At 53.2% G+C, this 15,231-nt stretch overlaps 1 protein-coding gene across 7 annotated transcripts; it reads right to left on the reverse strand.

The window, feature by feature from the left end:
- Positions 1 to 2,025: 2,025 nt before the first annotated feature.
- On the reverse strand, positions 2,026 to 6,723 carry LOC146767245 (UBX domain-containing protein 1-like). 7 transcript variants are annotated; one of them, XM_085579784.1, is made up of 6 exons: positions 6,638 to 6,711; positions 6,340 to 6,393; positions 5,797 to 5,916; positions 4,939 to 5,071; positions 3,544 to 3,857; positions 2,026 to 2,293 (listed from the first exon to the last, which is right to left on the reverse strand). In XM_085579784.1, the coding sequence occupies exons 1-4, from the start codon at positions 6,688 to 6,690 to the stop codon at positions 5,062 to 5,064; spliced, it is 237 nt and encodes a 78-aa protein (XP_085435910.1). In that variant the 5' UTR covers positions 6,691 to 6,711; the 3' UTR covers positions 2,026 to 2,293; positions 3,544 to 3,857; positions 4,939 to 5,061. The 7 variants fall into 7 exon arrangements, 3 of the variants coding, with proteins under 3 accessions (XP_085435910.1, XP_085435909.1, XP_085435908.1); XM_085579783.1 differs by having other exon boundaries at positions 3,544 to 4,705; XR_014955379.1 differs by lacking the exon at positions 5,797 to 5,916 and having other exon boundaries at positions 6,638 to 6,717.
- Positions 6,724 to 15,231: the final 8,508 nt, after the last annotated feature.

The following is a 15,231-nucleotide window of genomic DNA, read 5'->3' on the forward strand; positions in this document are numbered from 1 at the left end:
CCCCCTCCTCCGGAGGGGGCCCTTCCTAACCCCCCCACCCTCCTCTCCCCAGGACCCCCTCCCGACCCCCAGTGTGATGTCGGGAAAGCCGCACCCCGGCAGTGTCGGGCCGTGTATTAGACTGCAATGGGGGGACCCGCAGAGCGGCTCCGGCCCCGTGTGGGGACCCCAGCGAGGGCGGGGGGCGCCGGCTCCGGCCCTCTGGGCTTTATTCTGCGGCGCCCCGAGCCCCGCGGCTGCGAGGAAAGAAGGAAAAGGGGAACGGGGAACGAGAACAGGGGAGCAGAGCGGGGCATGCGGGAAGGTGGGGAGGGAGGTCGGGCTGCGGAGGAAAGCGGGCGAGGAAGGGAAAGCCCGGCAGGGGGAAAGAGGGACGGGACAGAGGAGGGAAGAGAGAGGGAATGGAACGGAGCAGCGGGGCAGGGACAGGTGAGGGACGAGTGGGGGGGTCGCGTTTGGGGGAGGAGGGAGAGTGGGTTTAGGGGAGAAAAAACAGAAATATGGAGAGAAGGAAGGAAGGGTAGATGGTGGGACGGGAGGGGAGGCCGAAATGGGGCGAGAAGGAAAAGGAGGAAGACAAAGAAGGGGAATAGGAGCAGAAGGAAGGAAGAGTAGAAGGGGGCACAAAAGGGGAGCGAAAGCAGTCGGCTTTGGGGAGGAGAGGAAAACGGGGGAAAGGCAGGGAAAGAAGGGGAATGGGAGCAGGAGGAAGGAAGAGTAAAGGGGGGGAAGGAGAGAAGGGCGAAGCTGCGGAGCCCGCACAGAACCCACCACCCGCACTGCGCTCCGAGTGAGCAAATGGCGGCTGCAGCGATTCCCGGCACTTAAATAACCTCGGCCCCACCCCACGCAGGTGCCCCGCGGTCCCGCGCACCTGAGCCAGCGCCGGCCCCGCCCCTGAGGCTCCGGCCCGGCCCCGCCCCTGAGGCTCCGGCCCGCCCGGGATGGAGGCGGGGCCATCGCTCCCGGCCCGCCGGGATGGGCCCGGGGCTGCCGCTTCGGCTCCCGGCGGTGCCGCCTCTGCCCCGGCGGGCGGGTCGGGGTCTCTCTCGGGCCGGAGCACCGGGGCGGCGCCGGGGCCGAGCCGGCGGCGGCGGCGATTTCCCGGGGCTGACCGAGACCGGCCGGGGCGCGGGGACCCCCGTGCCGCCCCAGCACCCCCAAACCCCGCCGCTCCCCGCCGTGCCAGGGAATTTTCTTTTTCCCGGTGCAGGCCGAGACATTTCTGTGAGAAAACTCAAAAGTCAGGGGTACGGGGTCTGAGGGGAGAGAAGAGATTCTGGTATAAATCCAAAACGCGTTGTGAAAAGCAACATGGAACAGCTCATTTGCTCTCCCGGCCCGGTTTCTGTGTGACCGTCTGTGATTCCAGCTGCTCCGCTGGCACTGGCAGCCTGCGGGGCTCGAAGGACTTGCCAGGTGCCCAGCACGACAGAAAAGAACGGGAGAACTCCCCGGCTCTGGCAGCGGAGCCTCTCGGCAGTGTCCCGAAAGCCCCGCAGTGCCAGCATCTCTGCATGGAAGCTGAGGGGCTCCAGCGCAGCCCCTCTGCAGCGTTCCTCTGGAGCTGGCACTGCCCAGCGCCCCTGACCAGGGTTTGGGGTCCCTGCACAGCCCCCGGCGCAGCCCCCTGGCTTCTTCCAGTTCCCTTCAGCCAGGATGATTTTCTCGGGGGTAGGAGCACCCAAAGCCAGCGGAACTGGCCTCAGCCACTTTCCGTGGGATCTCTCCTCTTCCTTCCTCACCAAATTCCCACTGTCAAAACCCAGCTTGAGGCACAGATCCCCATCCCCTCAATCTCTCCAAGGAATTGGGCTCGGATTTCCCAATCCAGCAGGGCAGAAATGCTCTTGTCCTTACCGTGCATCCTAATTGCAGTAATGGCTTAAGAAATAATTGAAAGAAATTAAAGGAATGAAGAGAAATTAAATAAGAGCTGCCAGCTCCAACTAAGGGATGCTCAAACTCCTTACCAACAATTCGCTTTAATTAACCGACTCAAACAAAGTAATTAACACCACATTGATACAGTAGGATTCTTTTTAATCGAGTTATAGATAAATATTGCAGAATGTAAAAACCTTTGTAAATCCAGAAACTCTTTCAAGAGATAGACAGGGCACAGCTGCAGAGAGTCTTGGGGAGTTCAGGGGAAAAACCCCAAAGTTTTCAGTGTTTAGCATCTCCCACCCTGTCGTCACTGACAGCAAACACGGCTTCAGCCTCGGGAAAAGACGGAGAGTCAGGGATTTTACAGATCCTGGTCTCACCTCAGCCTCTCAGCAGGTACAGTCTGCAGGGAGAGGGAAGAAAAAGGGTCAGAATGGACAGCCTACTTCCAGAAAATCATCACCATTCATAAAGCACTAAGCAGAGCTGTAAGAACTTCCCCAAAGGTTCATTTCCCTGCGGACTGAGGGCTCTCAGTTGAAGCACGGGCTGGACCTGCCACGGACAGACTCCAGGAAGCCCAGAAGTAAAAGCCACTGGGCCAATTCCATAAAACATTCCAAAATCAGGCTCCTAGGATGTGACCATCTCCTCTCTCACCTGGAGGTGGAAGCACAAGGAATGATCTTCCCTCCTGTGGGTTTTATGGGATCTGCAGTGAACCGCAGGGGGAAGAAAACAAAGCCTGAATATTTCGTACGACTGGAACAGAAAAGTGGGGAAAAGGGAGGCAGGGGCACTGCTGGGGTGATAACTGGGATCCAGCCTCTCCACACCAATGGAAGCAGAGACTGAGTGACAGAGCCTTTGGGACCACTTTGCTGGGATTCATAGGAAAACGGGTGAGCTTTATTTTGGCAATAAAGCCAAGCTGCTTCCCACCTCATCAGCCGGGTACAGCAGCAGCACCCGCAGGAACCTGGCCAGGTGGCTCTGCCTGGCAGAGGGCTCCCCACTTCCTGGGAATTGTGTGCTACAGGGCTGTGCCACTGGCCATTAAAACAGTTCCCACCTGGCCCTTCACAAAGGCAAGGTGCTTTTTCCATACAGCAAATGGTTTTTGAATTAAGAAGGTAACACTATACTCAACTGGAGAAGAAAAAAGTGAGAGCTGTAAAATTTTCCCACGCCAGGCAAAAAAGAAAGCCAAATCAAACCAAAACGAAAAGTAGCATAACAATGAAAAAAACCCCAAAACATATCAAGCATATTTCAAGAGAGTTTAAATCTGAATGAAGTGATTTACTTAGAGGCTTGAGAATCTGCCATGCTGCAAAAATCTAATTGCTGCAATAAAAGCCTTTTCTTACATCACATTTTAGCCCTGAATTTGCAAAAACCCCCGCCAAACTAACAATTCACCACATACAGTTCTTGAGTCATTCCTGTCCTTGAGCACGAGTCAAGCTAAAGTTATGGAGACAAGAAAAACATAAGTGACTCAATGCTGCTCCTTTGGAAATTACAGAATCAGAGGGAGGGTTTTCCTTAGCTTAGGAAAAATGCACAGCCAGTTCAGCAGATACTGAATAGCAGGGAAGTCAGGAGATACGTGCTTTGCTGTCAGAGACAAACATATAAATAAATATTTACATTAAGCCAGAGGTCTACAGATGGTCTGATCAGAAGTCTTGATGCAGAAAACCAGCCCTGGGGTATCCTCTTAAGGGACACAGGAGGAACTCCTTGGCTGGGACACAGCCTCGCTCAGCGCTGCTCCCATGGCTCTCGGCTCTTTGCCAGTGCTTGCAGTGTCCCCGGAGATCCCAGAGGATGGCAGGGCCAAGGCTCCCGTTCGCTCCTCCGGCACTCAGCGAGTGTTTCCTGCCACGCCCCCTGTGCAGAGCAGCCACGCGCGGCTCGCCGGTGCTCAGCCCTGCCTCCAGGGCTTTGAATGGCACATCCACCTGCAAAAGAGGCAGGGAGAGCTTCTGCCTCACACGCGGGATTTGACAACACAAAGAGCACGCGTGGGTGTCAGAAAGGGCTCAAATCTCATCTCACACCACCGAGAGGGGGAATGGAACGGAGCAGCGGGGCAGGGGCAGGGACAGGACAGGACAGGAAGGAGCCGGGTTTGGGGGGGACACGGAAACGGGGGAAAGAGAGGTAACTGAACACGGGCAGGAGCATGGAGCGGGAGAGAGAGGGACAGGAGGGGATCCTCCCGGCGCCCCGGCTCCGCCCCGGCTCCGCCCCGCCCGGGCTGCTGCGCTCGGCAGAGCTCGGCTCCGTTCGGCTGGACTCGGCTCCTCGGTCAGCTTCGGCTACTTTCGGCCACGCTCGGCTATTTCCGGCCGCATTCGCCTCCATTCGCCTCTTCGGCAAAGCTCGGCTCGCCTCGGCTGAACTCGGCAAAGCTCGGCTCCGCTCGCCTCCTCGGCCCCTTTCGGCCGCTTTCGCCCACGCTCGCCTAGTCCCGCCCGCTCCCGCCTCCATTCGCCCATTCCCACAGCTCGGCTCCCTCCGCCCGGCCCCGGCTCCCTCCGGCTCACACATTTCCTCAGGGCACCTCAGCACAGGTTGCCCACAGAAGCTGTGGCTGCCCCCGGATCCCTGGAAGTGTCCAAGGCCAGGCTGGACAGGGCTTAGAGCACCCTGGCATGGTGGAAGGTGTCCCTGCCCATGGCAGGGGGTGGAACGGGACGAGCTTTAAAAAAAGGTGCCTTCCCATCCAAACCCTTCTGGGATTCCACGAATCTGTGAACAGCTCCCGGCAGAAGGGCTAGATTTCCATTGTGGTTCGAAAATGCTGCTGCAAGAACACGAAGAGAGATTTCAAATACTGTTAAAGTGGCACAACCACATCAAAAATTACGTCTGGAGGTAAAGTGGCAACTCTGCAATTCCAACCTCTGATACCAAGGACACATGGAGGGCTGAATCCTGGAGGTCCTTACATGACAGGATTTCTAGAGTTATCCATCCCCAGTTTGCTGCTTAGGGTTAAAAAAGGTGGAATTCTGTTCTTAAGGGGTTACCACATACCATCAACGTGAGAGACGGGGATGCTGATGTTTGATCAGAGTCCTGGAGCAGCCTGGAGCACGCTGGCTTCCCGAACCAGGTCTGCTGCCTTGTCCGTGTAGGGGTAGGGCTTTGTCCTCAGCCTCAGCAGGATCTGTCAGCAAAGGAGGAGAGAAAAGTAGAGTGCACCGGCTCCCAAGTGTGGGGGAACCATGTGCTGCTAAGGAAGACCACGTGCTGAAAGTGGTTGGAAGCCGGGCGGGTTTTGGGAGGACAAATTCCATATTACTTCTGCAGGATTCTGTCTACAGTTCCTGCTCTACAAACCAAATACATCAAACGACAACAACAAACAAACAAACAAAAAAACCCCACATTAAATCAACAACAACAAAATAATCACTCCTACCTCAATAACCCCATACTGCCCCAAACCATTCCAAGGAGGGCGGCAGGAGGGGCTGGCAAAGGCAGGGCCCCGCCGGGCCCCCCTCGCCGCTGCCATCCTTCTCCAGCGCCGCCGCTGAGCCGCCTTCAGCCCAAAACCCACCCAAAAATACCCCAAAATCGTCCTAAATGCCCCCAAAAAACCCACCCAAAATTACCCAAACCCTCCTAAAAATATCCAAAAAACTCACCATAAAATGCCCCGAAACCAGCCCAAAACCCTCCCAAAAATACCCCAAAAAATCCACCCAAAAATATCCTAAAACCCACCAAAGAATACCCCAAAGCCCTCCCGAGAATACCCAAAAACCCTTCCCATAAACACCCTGAAACCCCGAATTAACCACTCTGAACCCCAAAATATCCCTGAGCTCCTCATACCCCAAATTTTCCTCCCCAACCCCCAAATTCCCCCCGACCCCCAAAATTCACTTCTGGGTCTCGTCCTCGGGGGCCGGCGGCTGCCGGGGCCCCCCCAGGCCCGCGGGCGGCGCCCCCAAACCCGGGGGGAGTTCGGGGTCCGAGTCGGGGTCGTCCTCATGAGCCACCAGCCTGGGGACCCAAAAACCGGGGGGAACCCCCAATCGGGGGGGGACCCAAAATTGGAGGGGGTTCTGGGGGGTTCTGGAAGGATTTTGGGGCATCCCAGGAGGACTTTTGGGGTCTCAGGGGGTTTTGGGAGTCCCAGGAGGAATTTCAGGGGTCCTAAAGGGAAATTTGGAGGTCCCAGGGGGAGTTTTGGGGTCCCAAAGAGAATTTTGGGCGTCCCAGGGAGGGCTTTGGAGTCCCGGGGAGAAGTTTGGAGGTTTCAGGGGGTTTTTGGGAGGAATTTTGGGGGTCCTGGGCGGGGGTTTGGGGTCCTGAAGGGAATTTTTGGGTTCCCGAGGCTGTTTTTGGCGGTCCCGGGGCTGTTTTTGGGGGATCCCGCCGGGTATTTTTGGGGGTGCCGGGAGTGTTCTTGGGGTCCCCCCTCACCAGTCCACGGCCGGCTCCACTCCCCGGTTCCCGGTCAGCGCCAGCGCCTTCGCCCTGCGGGAACGGGGGGCTCCCGGTTATTTTTGGGGGGTCCCAGAGGGTTCTGAGGGGTCCCGGGGGGTTTTTTGGGGGTCTCGGTGGAGTTTTGGGGGTCCCGGGGGCTCCGGGGCCTGTCCGTGTGTCCCGCCCCCCCCCAATCCCATTCCCGGTGCCGGGTCCCCTCCGGCTGCTCCCGCCCGCCCTCCCCCGCTGTCCCCCCGGTGCCGCCGCCCTCAGCGCGCCGGGCCCCGAATCCCACCTCCAGCAGCGCCTCCAGAGCCGCCCGAGCCCGGTCCCACCGCCCGCCGCCATCACGGCGGCGCCGGGCTCCCGACACGTGGGGGACGGCGGCCGGCGAGGGACAGAAAGGCACAAAGCGTTCCGGTACGGACGGCGGCCGGAACGGGACAGAAAGCCTCCCTCGCCGCTGCCATCCTAATCCGGCGCCGCCGCGGAGCCGCCTCCAGCCCTCCCCTCACTCACAGACACCGCCCCGCTCGCCGCTCGCTCCCGCCCCTCGCCCCGTCTCGGTGATTTTGCCGGGCGCTGGCTGGGGGGCCGCAGTACCGCCCTGTGTCCACAAGGCGGCAGCACTTTTCAAGCGAGTCCGCGCCAAGCCACTCCCAAGAGGGCGGCCGGGCTGCAGTACCGCCCTGTGTCCACAAGGCGGCAGCACTTTTCAAGCGAGTCTGCGCCAAGCCACTCCTAAGAGGGCAGCTGCGGGCGGCGGGGCCGCAGTACTGCCCTGTGTCCACAAGGCGGCAGCACTTTTCAAGCGAGTCCGCGCCAAGCCACTCCCAAGCGGCCGGTCGGGCTGCAGTACCGCCCTGTGCCCACAAGGCGGCAGCACTTTTCAAGCGAGTCCGCGCCAAGCCACTCCCAAGATGGCGGCCGCGGGCGGCGGGCTGCAGTACCGCTCTCTGCCCACACGGCGGCAGCACCGCGCCGTCCCCGCCGGCACGGCCTCGGCAGCGAACGCCCCAAAGCGTCCGCGCGGGAAAGAACGGAACAAAAAGCCTGCCTGCGACCCGATAGGAACCGAAAGAAAAAAGCTTTACTCTTAAGCTGCATTTCAATACGCTTTATTTTTCTATTTTTCATATTTATATTCACATTCGGATTTGTAATGGATATTGATGGAAAATTATATTTTCATAATTTCTTACATTTATTCCTATTATATTTTATTTCAGATTTTTATACGTATCCTAATGGATATCTTAATAGAAGTCAGGGGAGGGTGTGTGGCTGGGGGCGGGGCCAGGGGAGGGGGTAAGGACAGGGGTGGGGGTTAGGGGGAGGGGTCAGCATTGGGGGAGGGGGGTCAGCATTGGGGGCGTGGTTAGGGGTGGGGTCAGGGTGTGGGGGAGGGGGTGGAGGGTGGGTCAGGGAAGGGGTTAGGGTAGATGGAGGATTCAGAGTGGGGGTGTGGCTACCAGACAGACCCCTCCCCTACCCCCCCTATACATATATATATAAATATAAAAATGTCAGGCGCAGCAGTAGAAAATTTGATGCTACCAAGGAGTAAAAATTTTTATTTTTACTTTGATGCTCCCAGGGAGTAGAAATTTTTATTTTTAAAGTTGTTTTTCTTTTTTTTACTTCCTCGGAGCACGGTATTTTCTACTCCTGCTTTTTTATTCTAAGTACAGAAAGGGGAAAAAGAGAAAGAGGAGGAGAGAGTGAGAAGAAGAGGAGAGAGTGATAAGAAGAGGAGAGACAAGAAGAAAAGTAGAGAGGAGGAAGATGAGAGCGAGAAAAGGAAAAAGAGAGAGGAGGAAGACGAGAGAGTGAGAAGAAAAAGAGGAGAGAGGAGGAAGAGGAGTGAGAAGAAAGGGAGAGAGATGAAGAAGAGTGTGAGAAGGAGAGAGCAAGAAGAGGAAAGCGTGAGAGGAAGAAGAGAGTGTGAGAAGGAAAGGAGAGAGTGACAAGAGGAAGAGAGAGGAGGAAGAGGAGTAAGTGAGAGGAAGAAGAGGAGAGGGAGAGGAGGAAGAGGAGAGAGAGAAGAAGAATAGGAGAGAGGAGGAAAAGCAGCGAGTGAGAAGGAGAGAGGAGGAAGAGCAGCAAGTGCGAAGAAGTGGTGGAGAGAAGAGGAAGAGGAAAGAGTGAGAAGGAAAGGAGAGAGTGAGATGAAGAAGAGAGTGTGAGAAGAAGAGGACAGTGAGAAGAGGAGAGAGTGAGAAGGAGAGAGGAGAAAGAGGAGAGAGGAGAAAGAGAGAAGAAAAGGAGAGAGAGATGAAGCGAGTGTGAGAAGAGAGGAGAGAGTGACAAGAGGAAGAGAGGAGGAAGAGGAGTAAGTGAGAGGAAGAAAAGGAGAGAGAGAAGAGGAAGATGAGAGAGAGGAGAGTGAGAAGAAGAGAGAGGAGGAAGAGGAGAGAGTGAGGAGAAAAGGAGAGAGAGATGAAGAAGAGAGTGAGAAGACGAGGAGAGAGGAGGAAGACGAGGAGAGAGGAGGAAGACGAGGAGAGAGGAGGAAGACGAGGAGAGAGGAGGAAGAGGAGAAAGTGAGAAGAAGGAGAGAGTGAGAACAAGAAGAGGAGAGAGGAGGAAGAAGAAGAGAGGAGGAAGAGGAGAAAGTGAGAAAAGGAGAGAGGAGGAAGAAGAGCGAGTGAGAAGAAAAGGAGAGAAGAGGAAAAGGAGAGAGTGAGAAGAAAAAGAGTGTGAGAAGTGGAGAGAGTGAGGAAGAAGAAGAGAGAGGAAGAGGAGAAAGTGAGAAGAAGAGGAGAAAGTGAGAAGAAGAGGAGAAAGGAGGAAGAGGACAGAGTGAGAAGAAAAGGAGAGAGTGAGATGAAGAAGAGGAGAGGGTGAGAAGAATAAGAGGAGAGAGTGAGAGGAAGAAGAGGAGAGAGGAGGAAGAGGAGAGAGTGAGGAGAAAAGGAGAGAGAGATGAAGAAGAGAGTGTGAGGAGAGAGTGTGAGAAGAGAGCGTGAGAAGAGGAGAGAGTGAGAAGAAGAGGAGAGAGTGAGAAGAAGAGGAGAGAGTGAGAAGAAGAGGAGAGAGGAAGAAGAAGAGAGGAGGAAGAGGAGAAAGTGAGAAGAGGAGAGAGGAGGAAGAGGAGCGAGTGAGAAGGAGAGAGTGAGATGAAGAAAAGGAGAGTGTGAGAAGAAGAGGAGAGAGTGAGATGAAGAAGAGGAGAGGGAGAGGAGAGAGTAAGAAGAAGAGGAGAGAGTCAGAGCAAGAAGAAAGAGGAGGAAGAGGAGAAAGTGAGAAGGAGAGAGATGAAGACAGTGTGAGAAGAAGAGGAGAGAGCGAGAAGAAGAAAAGGAGAGAGGAGGAAGACGAGAGAATGAGAAGAAGAGGAGAGTGTGAGAAGAAGAGGAGAGTGAGAAGAAGAAGAGGAGAGAGTGAGAGGAGAGCAAGAAGAAAGAGCGAGAAAAAGAAAAGGAAGAGAAGAGAGTAAGAAGAAAACAGAGCAAGAAAAATAAGAGTCAGTGATAAAAAGAAAAACCAAAAAAGTCAGATTGGAAAGAGAAAGGCAAAAGAAAGGAGGGGTAAAGAGAAAAAGAGTGAAAGACAAAGAGAAAAGGAAGCACTTGAAATGAAAGAGAAAAGGAAATAGACAAGAAAAAGAAGAAATAGAGCTGAAAACCTACAGGAAAACAAATGGAGAGACTGAACACAAGGTAGGGTTCAAGAGAGAAAGAAATAGAGAGTTAGAAACACAAAAAATTAAAGATGGACAGAAAAGGAAAAAGGGTTAGAGACAAAGAAAATGATAGCAAGTGTTAGAAAGACAAAGGCTGACAAAGAGAAAAAAAAAAAGAAAACATAGTGAAACCTAGATTGAAAGAGACAGACAAAGAGACATGGGGAAATACATGTAGAGGAATGGAAGAAAATAGACAGGGTGAGAAGGAAATAGGGTTAGAGAAACATAGAGATGTGTTAGAAATGGAAACAAAGGAAAACACAGCCAGAGACAAAGAGTTACACATGGAAGGATAAAGTGAGGAATAGACTAAAGAGGAAAGTAAGAGGCAAAGGGAGAAAAAGGGTGAAAATGATACGACTCAACCACACCAAAGAAAGACAGGAGATGAATGGTGGGCGGGGCAGAGGGTAAGAGGTATCATTATTAGGGCTGATTAATCTTTATTCCGTTAATTTAAACTTCAGCAATACACAGGGAAACAACGTATACAAATGCAAGTACAGAGACAAATAAAACAAAGAATACATCATACCTAGGCACACAAGTACAAGTCCAATTTACATACAGCAAAATACATCAAAAGACAGGAACAACTGCAAAGACAGAACAATATAATGTATTACAAGCCAAATACATATTGACACAATATAACCGTGTCTCCATTTCAGAAAAGTCCACAACGCTTTTATTGTTATGACGCACCTGGAACAAAAACGGCGCAAAACGCTCCGCCGACGTGCACGCCCCCTTCGCGTTACGCACAAACTCACATTCACGGCAACTCGCTCCGGAGACTCCCAAAAAATCCTCCTGCCTGATGAAAACCCCCCCTGAAAGGCAAAGGCCATACACACAAGGTTGGAACTGCTCCACACACACACACACACACAGCTGCAGACACAAGCACACACAAACTCTCACAGACAGACACAGACAGTCACACTCTCACACATTCTTCTGCTGACACGCTGGCTGCCACCCTTACGTGAAACGCTGCACTGAAGAATATGTTTAAACGCTTCTTCTGACCGCAGGACCTCCATGTCAAATGGTAGATTCCAGGAAATTCTGTAGGGACCCGGGGACCTACGAGACAAGGGGAGGCGGTCAGTGACTGACTATCTGAGAGCTAGGAGCTATACCAACTCTGGGCCCATCAGGGTTGTACCCCAAACCCCGTAGAGAACAGATGAACGGCAAAGCTCTATAACTGCTCTACCTGAGCGTGACTACGTGCCCGGGCAAGGCAGCTCCGATCATAATTGCCACAACAGAGGTGCATATAACATAAGGCAACGTAGGTACATACAGTGTAAGCACAAACAACATAAGGCAACGTAGGTACATACAGTATAAGCACAAACAACATAAAGCAACGTAGGTACATACAGTATAAGCACAAACAACATAAGCCAACATAGGTAGGCGCAACATACGCACATACAATAGAAGCCGACACAGGTAGGTGCAACATAAGTGCATACAACGTCAGCCGACAGAGATACAAGATAAGTGAGGACTTGATATAATTCTCCAGAAGACTAATTTTTGAGCCCTATATCCTTTGAGAAGGCAGATGCTACGGAACTACTGTGGTCAGGTGATGAAGGGCTAATAAGATCCGTACGGAAGTCCAAGAGAAGGGCTACCAAAACTGAGAATGAAGATGGATGAGAACATCTTGTGTACATCGTCCGGTCCCAAAAAGTAAATAAGTAAAGATGCCAGAATAATTGATATCCAGGAAGGTACGTGAGCAAAATATGGCCGATACGGCACAAAATGATGTTGCTAAAGCATGGAGATGTAACAAAGGCCTAAGACACAGACAACGTGACACGGACACAGACAACGTGACACAGACACAGACAACGTGACACAGACACAGACAACGTGACACAGACACAAGTGGAAACTGCCTGGCAATTTCACCTTATGGACCCAAGATTCCTCGCCCAAGATGAGCCATGGGCTGATGATGCCAAAGAAAAGAAAGCCCTAGGGCAGTAGCACTTGATGATGACATGCAACTCCTTTCAAGATGTTAGTGCCAAAGCACTTAAGAGAAAGCCTAAGAAGCTCAGTAGGCCTAGAGAAGGAAGAAATGACTACAGGGTGACTGTAGCTATAGCTCCAGACATGAAGGCGGGCTCCTATGGTGAAAAGATCCACGACAACGTCGAGAGTCAAAGAAGGCCGCCGATGCGAACGTCACGAGAACGCGGAGAGGGATCGGAACTGCCCTGCCCGGCGAAGACTCTGGGGGGGCTGAGGAGAAACCCTCTCCCTCCCGAGGGGCCCGTCCCACTATGGGCCTCTTCTCCAAGCTAACATCAAATAGCCTCCTGTGATAGTGAAGGTTTTTCCCCCATCTCCCACCTACTGGCCCCAGCACTTAGCTTTTGCAAGACAACCGGATGGAATCCCATGTCAGTTGGATGTGAACAGCGAGACGTTCTGTACATCCGCTTCGGTGCTGCCGTTTCCAAACTTCAGCTACGCTCCTCCTCAGGGTACCTAAGACAAAACAGAAAATGCAACTAGTGCCCACGGAAAGAGGAATCCCTGAAACTCCGACACACCGCTGCCCCAGCCCACCTGAAGTCTCAATTTGACTCCACAGGCTGCCTGGAGGATACCTGAAAAACAAAAAGGTACACACTTAGCATGCTGCTGCATAAGGGCCACCTGTGAGTCACCGTGCCAAAATGCCAACTCTCCCGCTCGCCTCTGTTCCTTCACACAGCTAGGGCAGCGACAGCACCTGCAAAAAAAACAAAGCAAAAAAACCCACACTGAGATTCTGTGAAAACAACATCCCCCTGCCCTGAAAAGCACACCCACCCAGACCTTACGCTTGCACCCACCTGGCCTTCGACATCCGGACCAGAGATATCTTGCAAGATGACTGACTAAAATAAAACAAAGTAACTAAGAGTGGATGCTTAGAATTGCACCAGAAATGGAGACATGAGCCAGAACAACTCCTTCTGTCCACTGCTCACTTGGCACACAGTGCCTTGACTGCTGCTAACTACCGGGACCTCCTAAAAATAAAGGCAAAGAACACTGCTGTAACATGGTCACCATTCAGGCTGCCCCTGCAAATGCAAACAATGACTGACCTGATCATGGGAAAATCCTCACGCAAGAATGGGGCCCTCTGCCACTGACCTGAACTGTCTGCACCTGAAAGGAAGTTAGGACTAGTGTCAGACGGCTGCAGGACAACTTCACAGCACCAAACATGTTATGTCAATCTCCCCATACAATCTAGAGCCCAACTACACCCTGCATTAACAATTTCACGTCCCCAGGACTTGTGCTATTACAGGCTATGCAGCAGGGCAGAGCAGCTGTGGGAAAAATACGTGCAGACACCCGTGACACAGGACAGGGAGAGAGAGCTTTTGAGGAGAAGAAAGGACCGAGAGACCCAAAGAACACAGAGTGCACCAGAGACAAGTGACAAGACACACACCAGAACTGCTCTGCCCTGAGCACCTCAGCACTGTGATCAAAACAGACACTTTCCCTTTAGCTGGCCTAAGGGGACACTTCTTGCACATGCCCACCCCCAAAGCTGATCCTAAAGGCCCTCCCAGCACCCTGCTTTCACCACCTCTGTGGGCCTTAGCCCTCCACTTATCTCTCTGGCATCTGGGGATGAGAATCCACGTCGCCTGGCAATGGAGGCTGCCTCGCCTGCGGGGAATGTCCTATGGTCACCGGGCTGTGGTCCCGTGCTCAGCTACAATCGAGAACCCCAAACATCACTGCATGATCTTGGTGCACAATGGACAAAACCCAGCAATTCTGCTACTCACCATTCTCCTGAGAATGCTCGGGCCACACACTTTGGCCAGGCTCAGAGGCTGCCACCGTCATCGCAGGGTCTGCCTGGGTTAAGAAGAGACAAAGAGACTCAGCATTGCTGAAACACGAGTGGACCTTGGCTCCCCCTCCCTACCTCGGCGACTCACCACAACTCCTCAGCCATTGCCAAAGGCAACCCTGATGCAATCTTGAAATACAGAATTTCAAGGCTTCATCTCAGAGTCCTGCAACACCTTCCAGAGGGCTCACAAGCACGGAAATCCAGGCCATCAGCTGTTCGTGACAGGGGCTTGGCATACTCTGAGTGGATTCCCTAAAGCACACAAACAACAATGGATGCTTACAATTGCACCAAATCTTGAAACCTGAGCAAGAACAACTGCTTCTGTCCACTGCTCACCTGGCACACAGGGCCTTGACTGCTGCTAACTGTCGGGACCTCCTAAAAATAAAGGCAAAGAACACTGCTGTAACACGGTCACCATTCAGGCTGCCCCTGCAAATGCAAACAATGACTGACCTGATCATAGCAACACCCTCACCCCAGGACTGGGGCTCCCTGCCACTGATCTGAACTGTCTTCGTCTGAAAGGAAGTTAGGACTAGTGTCAAACAGCTGCAGGACAACTTAACAGCACCAAACATGTTATGTCAATCTCCCCATAAAATCTAGAGCCCAACTAAACCCTGCACTGCCAATTTCAAGTCCCCAGGACTTGTGTTGTTACAGGCTATGCAGCAGGGCAGAGCAGCTGTGGGAAAAATACGTGCAGACACCTGTGACACAGGACAGGGAGAGAGAGCTTTTGAGTAGAAGAAAGGACCGAGAGATCCAAAGAACACAGAGTGCACCAGAGACAAGTGACAGGACACACACCAAAACTGCTCTGCCCTGAGCACCTCAGCACTGTGATCAAAACAGACACTTTCCCTTTAGCTGGCCTAAGGGGACACTTCTTGGACATCCCCATCTCCAAAACTGACTCAAAAACCCCTCCTGGGGAGTCCCAACCCGGCACCTCTCTTCCATCCCCTCTGTGGGCTGTAGCTCTCACCTTATCTTGCACATATCTGGGGATGCAAATCCCCATCAGGTGCAGAACGAGGCCTCCTGCCTGTCTGGGAAGTTCCAGTTGTCACCAGGCTGTTATCTCTTGCTCTGCCAAGAGAAAGAAAACCAAACGTCAGCGCACTACCTTAACAGCACATGGGCCAGAACCTGACAATTCTGCTACTCACCGTCTCCCAAGAAGTCTTGGGCCACACACCTCAGGCGCGCTTGGATTCTGACACCGTCATCTCAAGGCACACCTAGGTTAAGGGCAGACAAGGTGACATGGCATTGCTGCAACTTGAGGGTA

Source organism: Lonchura striata, chromosome 5 (assembly GCF_050655825.1).
Source record: "Lonchura striata isolate lonStrDom1 chromosome 5, ASM5065582v1, whole genome shotgun sequence".
Taxonomy (NCBI): domain Eukaryota; kingdom Metazoa; phylum Chordata; class Aves; order Passeriformes; family Estrildidae; genus Lonchura; species Lonchura striata.

Bases quoted from the DNA above. Each gene is read 5' to 3' on its own strand.
- LOC146767245 (XM_085579784.1), bottom strand. From the start codon at position 6,690: ATGGCGGCGGGCGGTGGGACCGGGCTCGGGCGGCTCTGGAGGCGCTGC. The intron at 6,394-6,637 runs GTGGGATTCGGG...CCGTTCCCGCAG, and splicing joins CTCTGGAGGCGCTGCTGGAG to GGCGAAGGCGCTGGCGCTGA. The intron at 5,917-6,339 runs GTGAGGGGGGAC...TTGGGTCCCCAG, and splicing joins GTGGAGCCGGCCGTGGACTG to GCTGGTGGCTCATGAGGACG.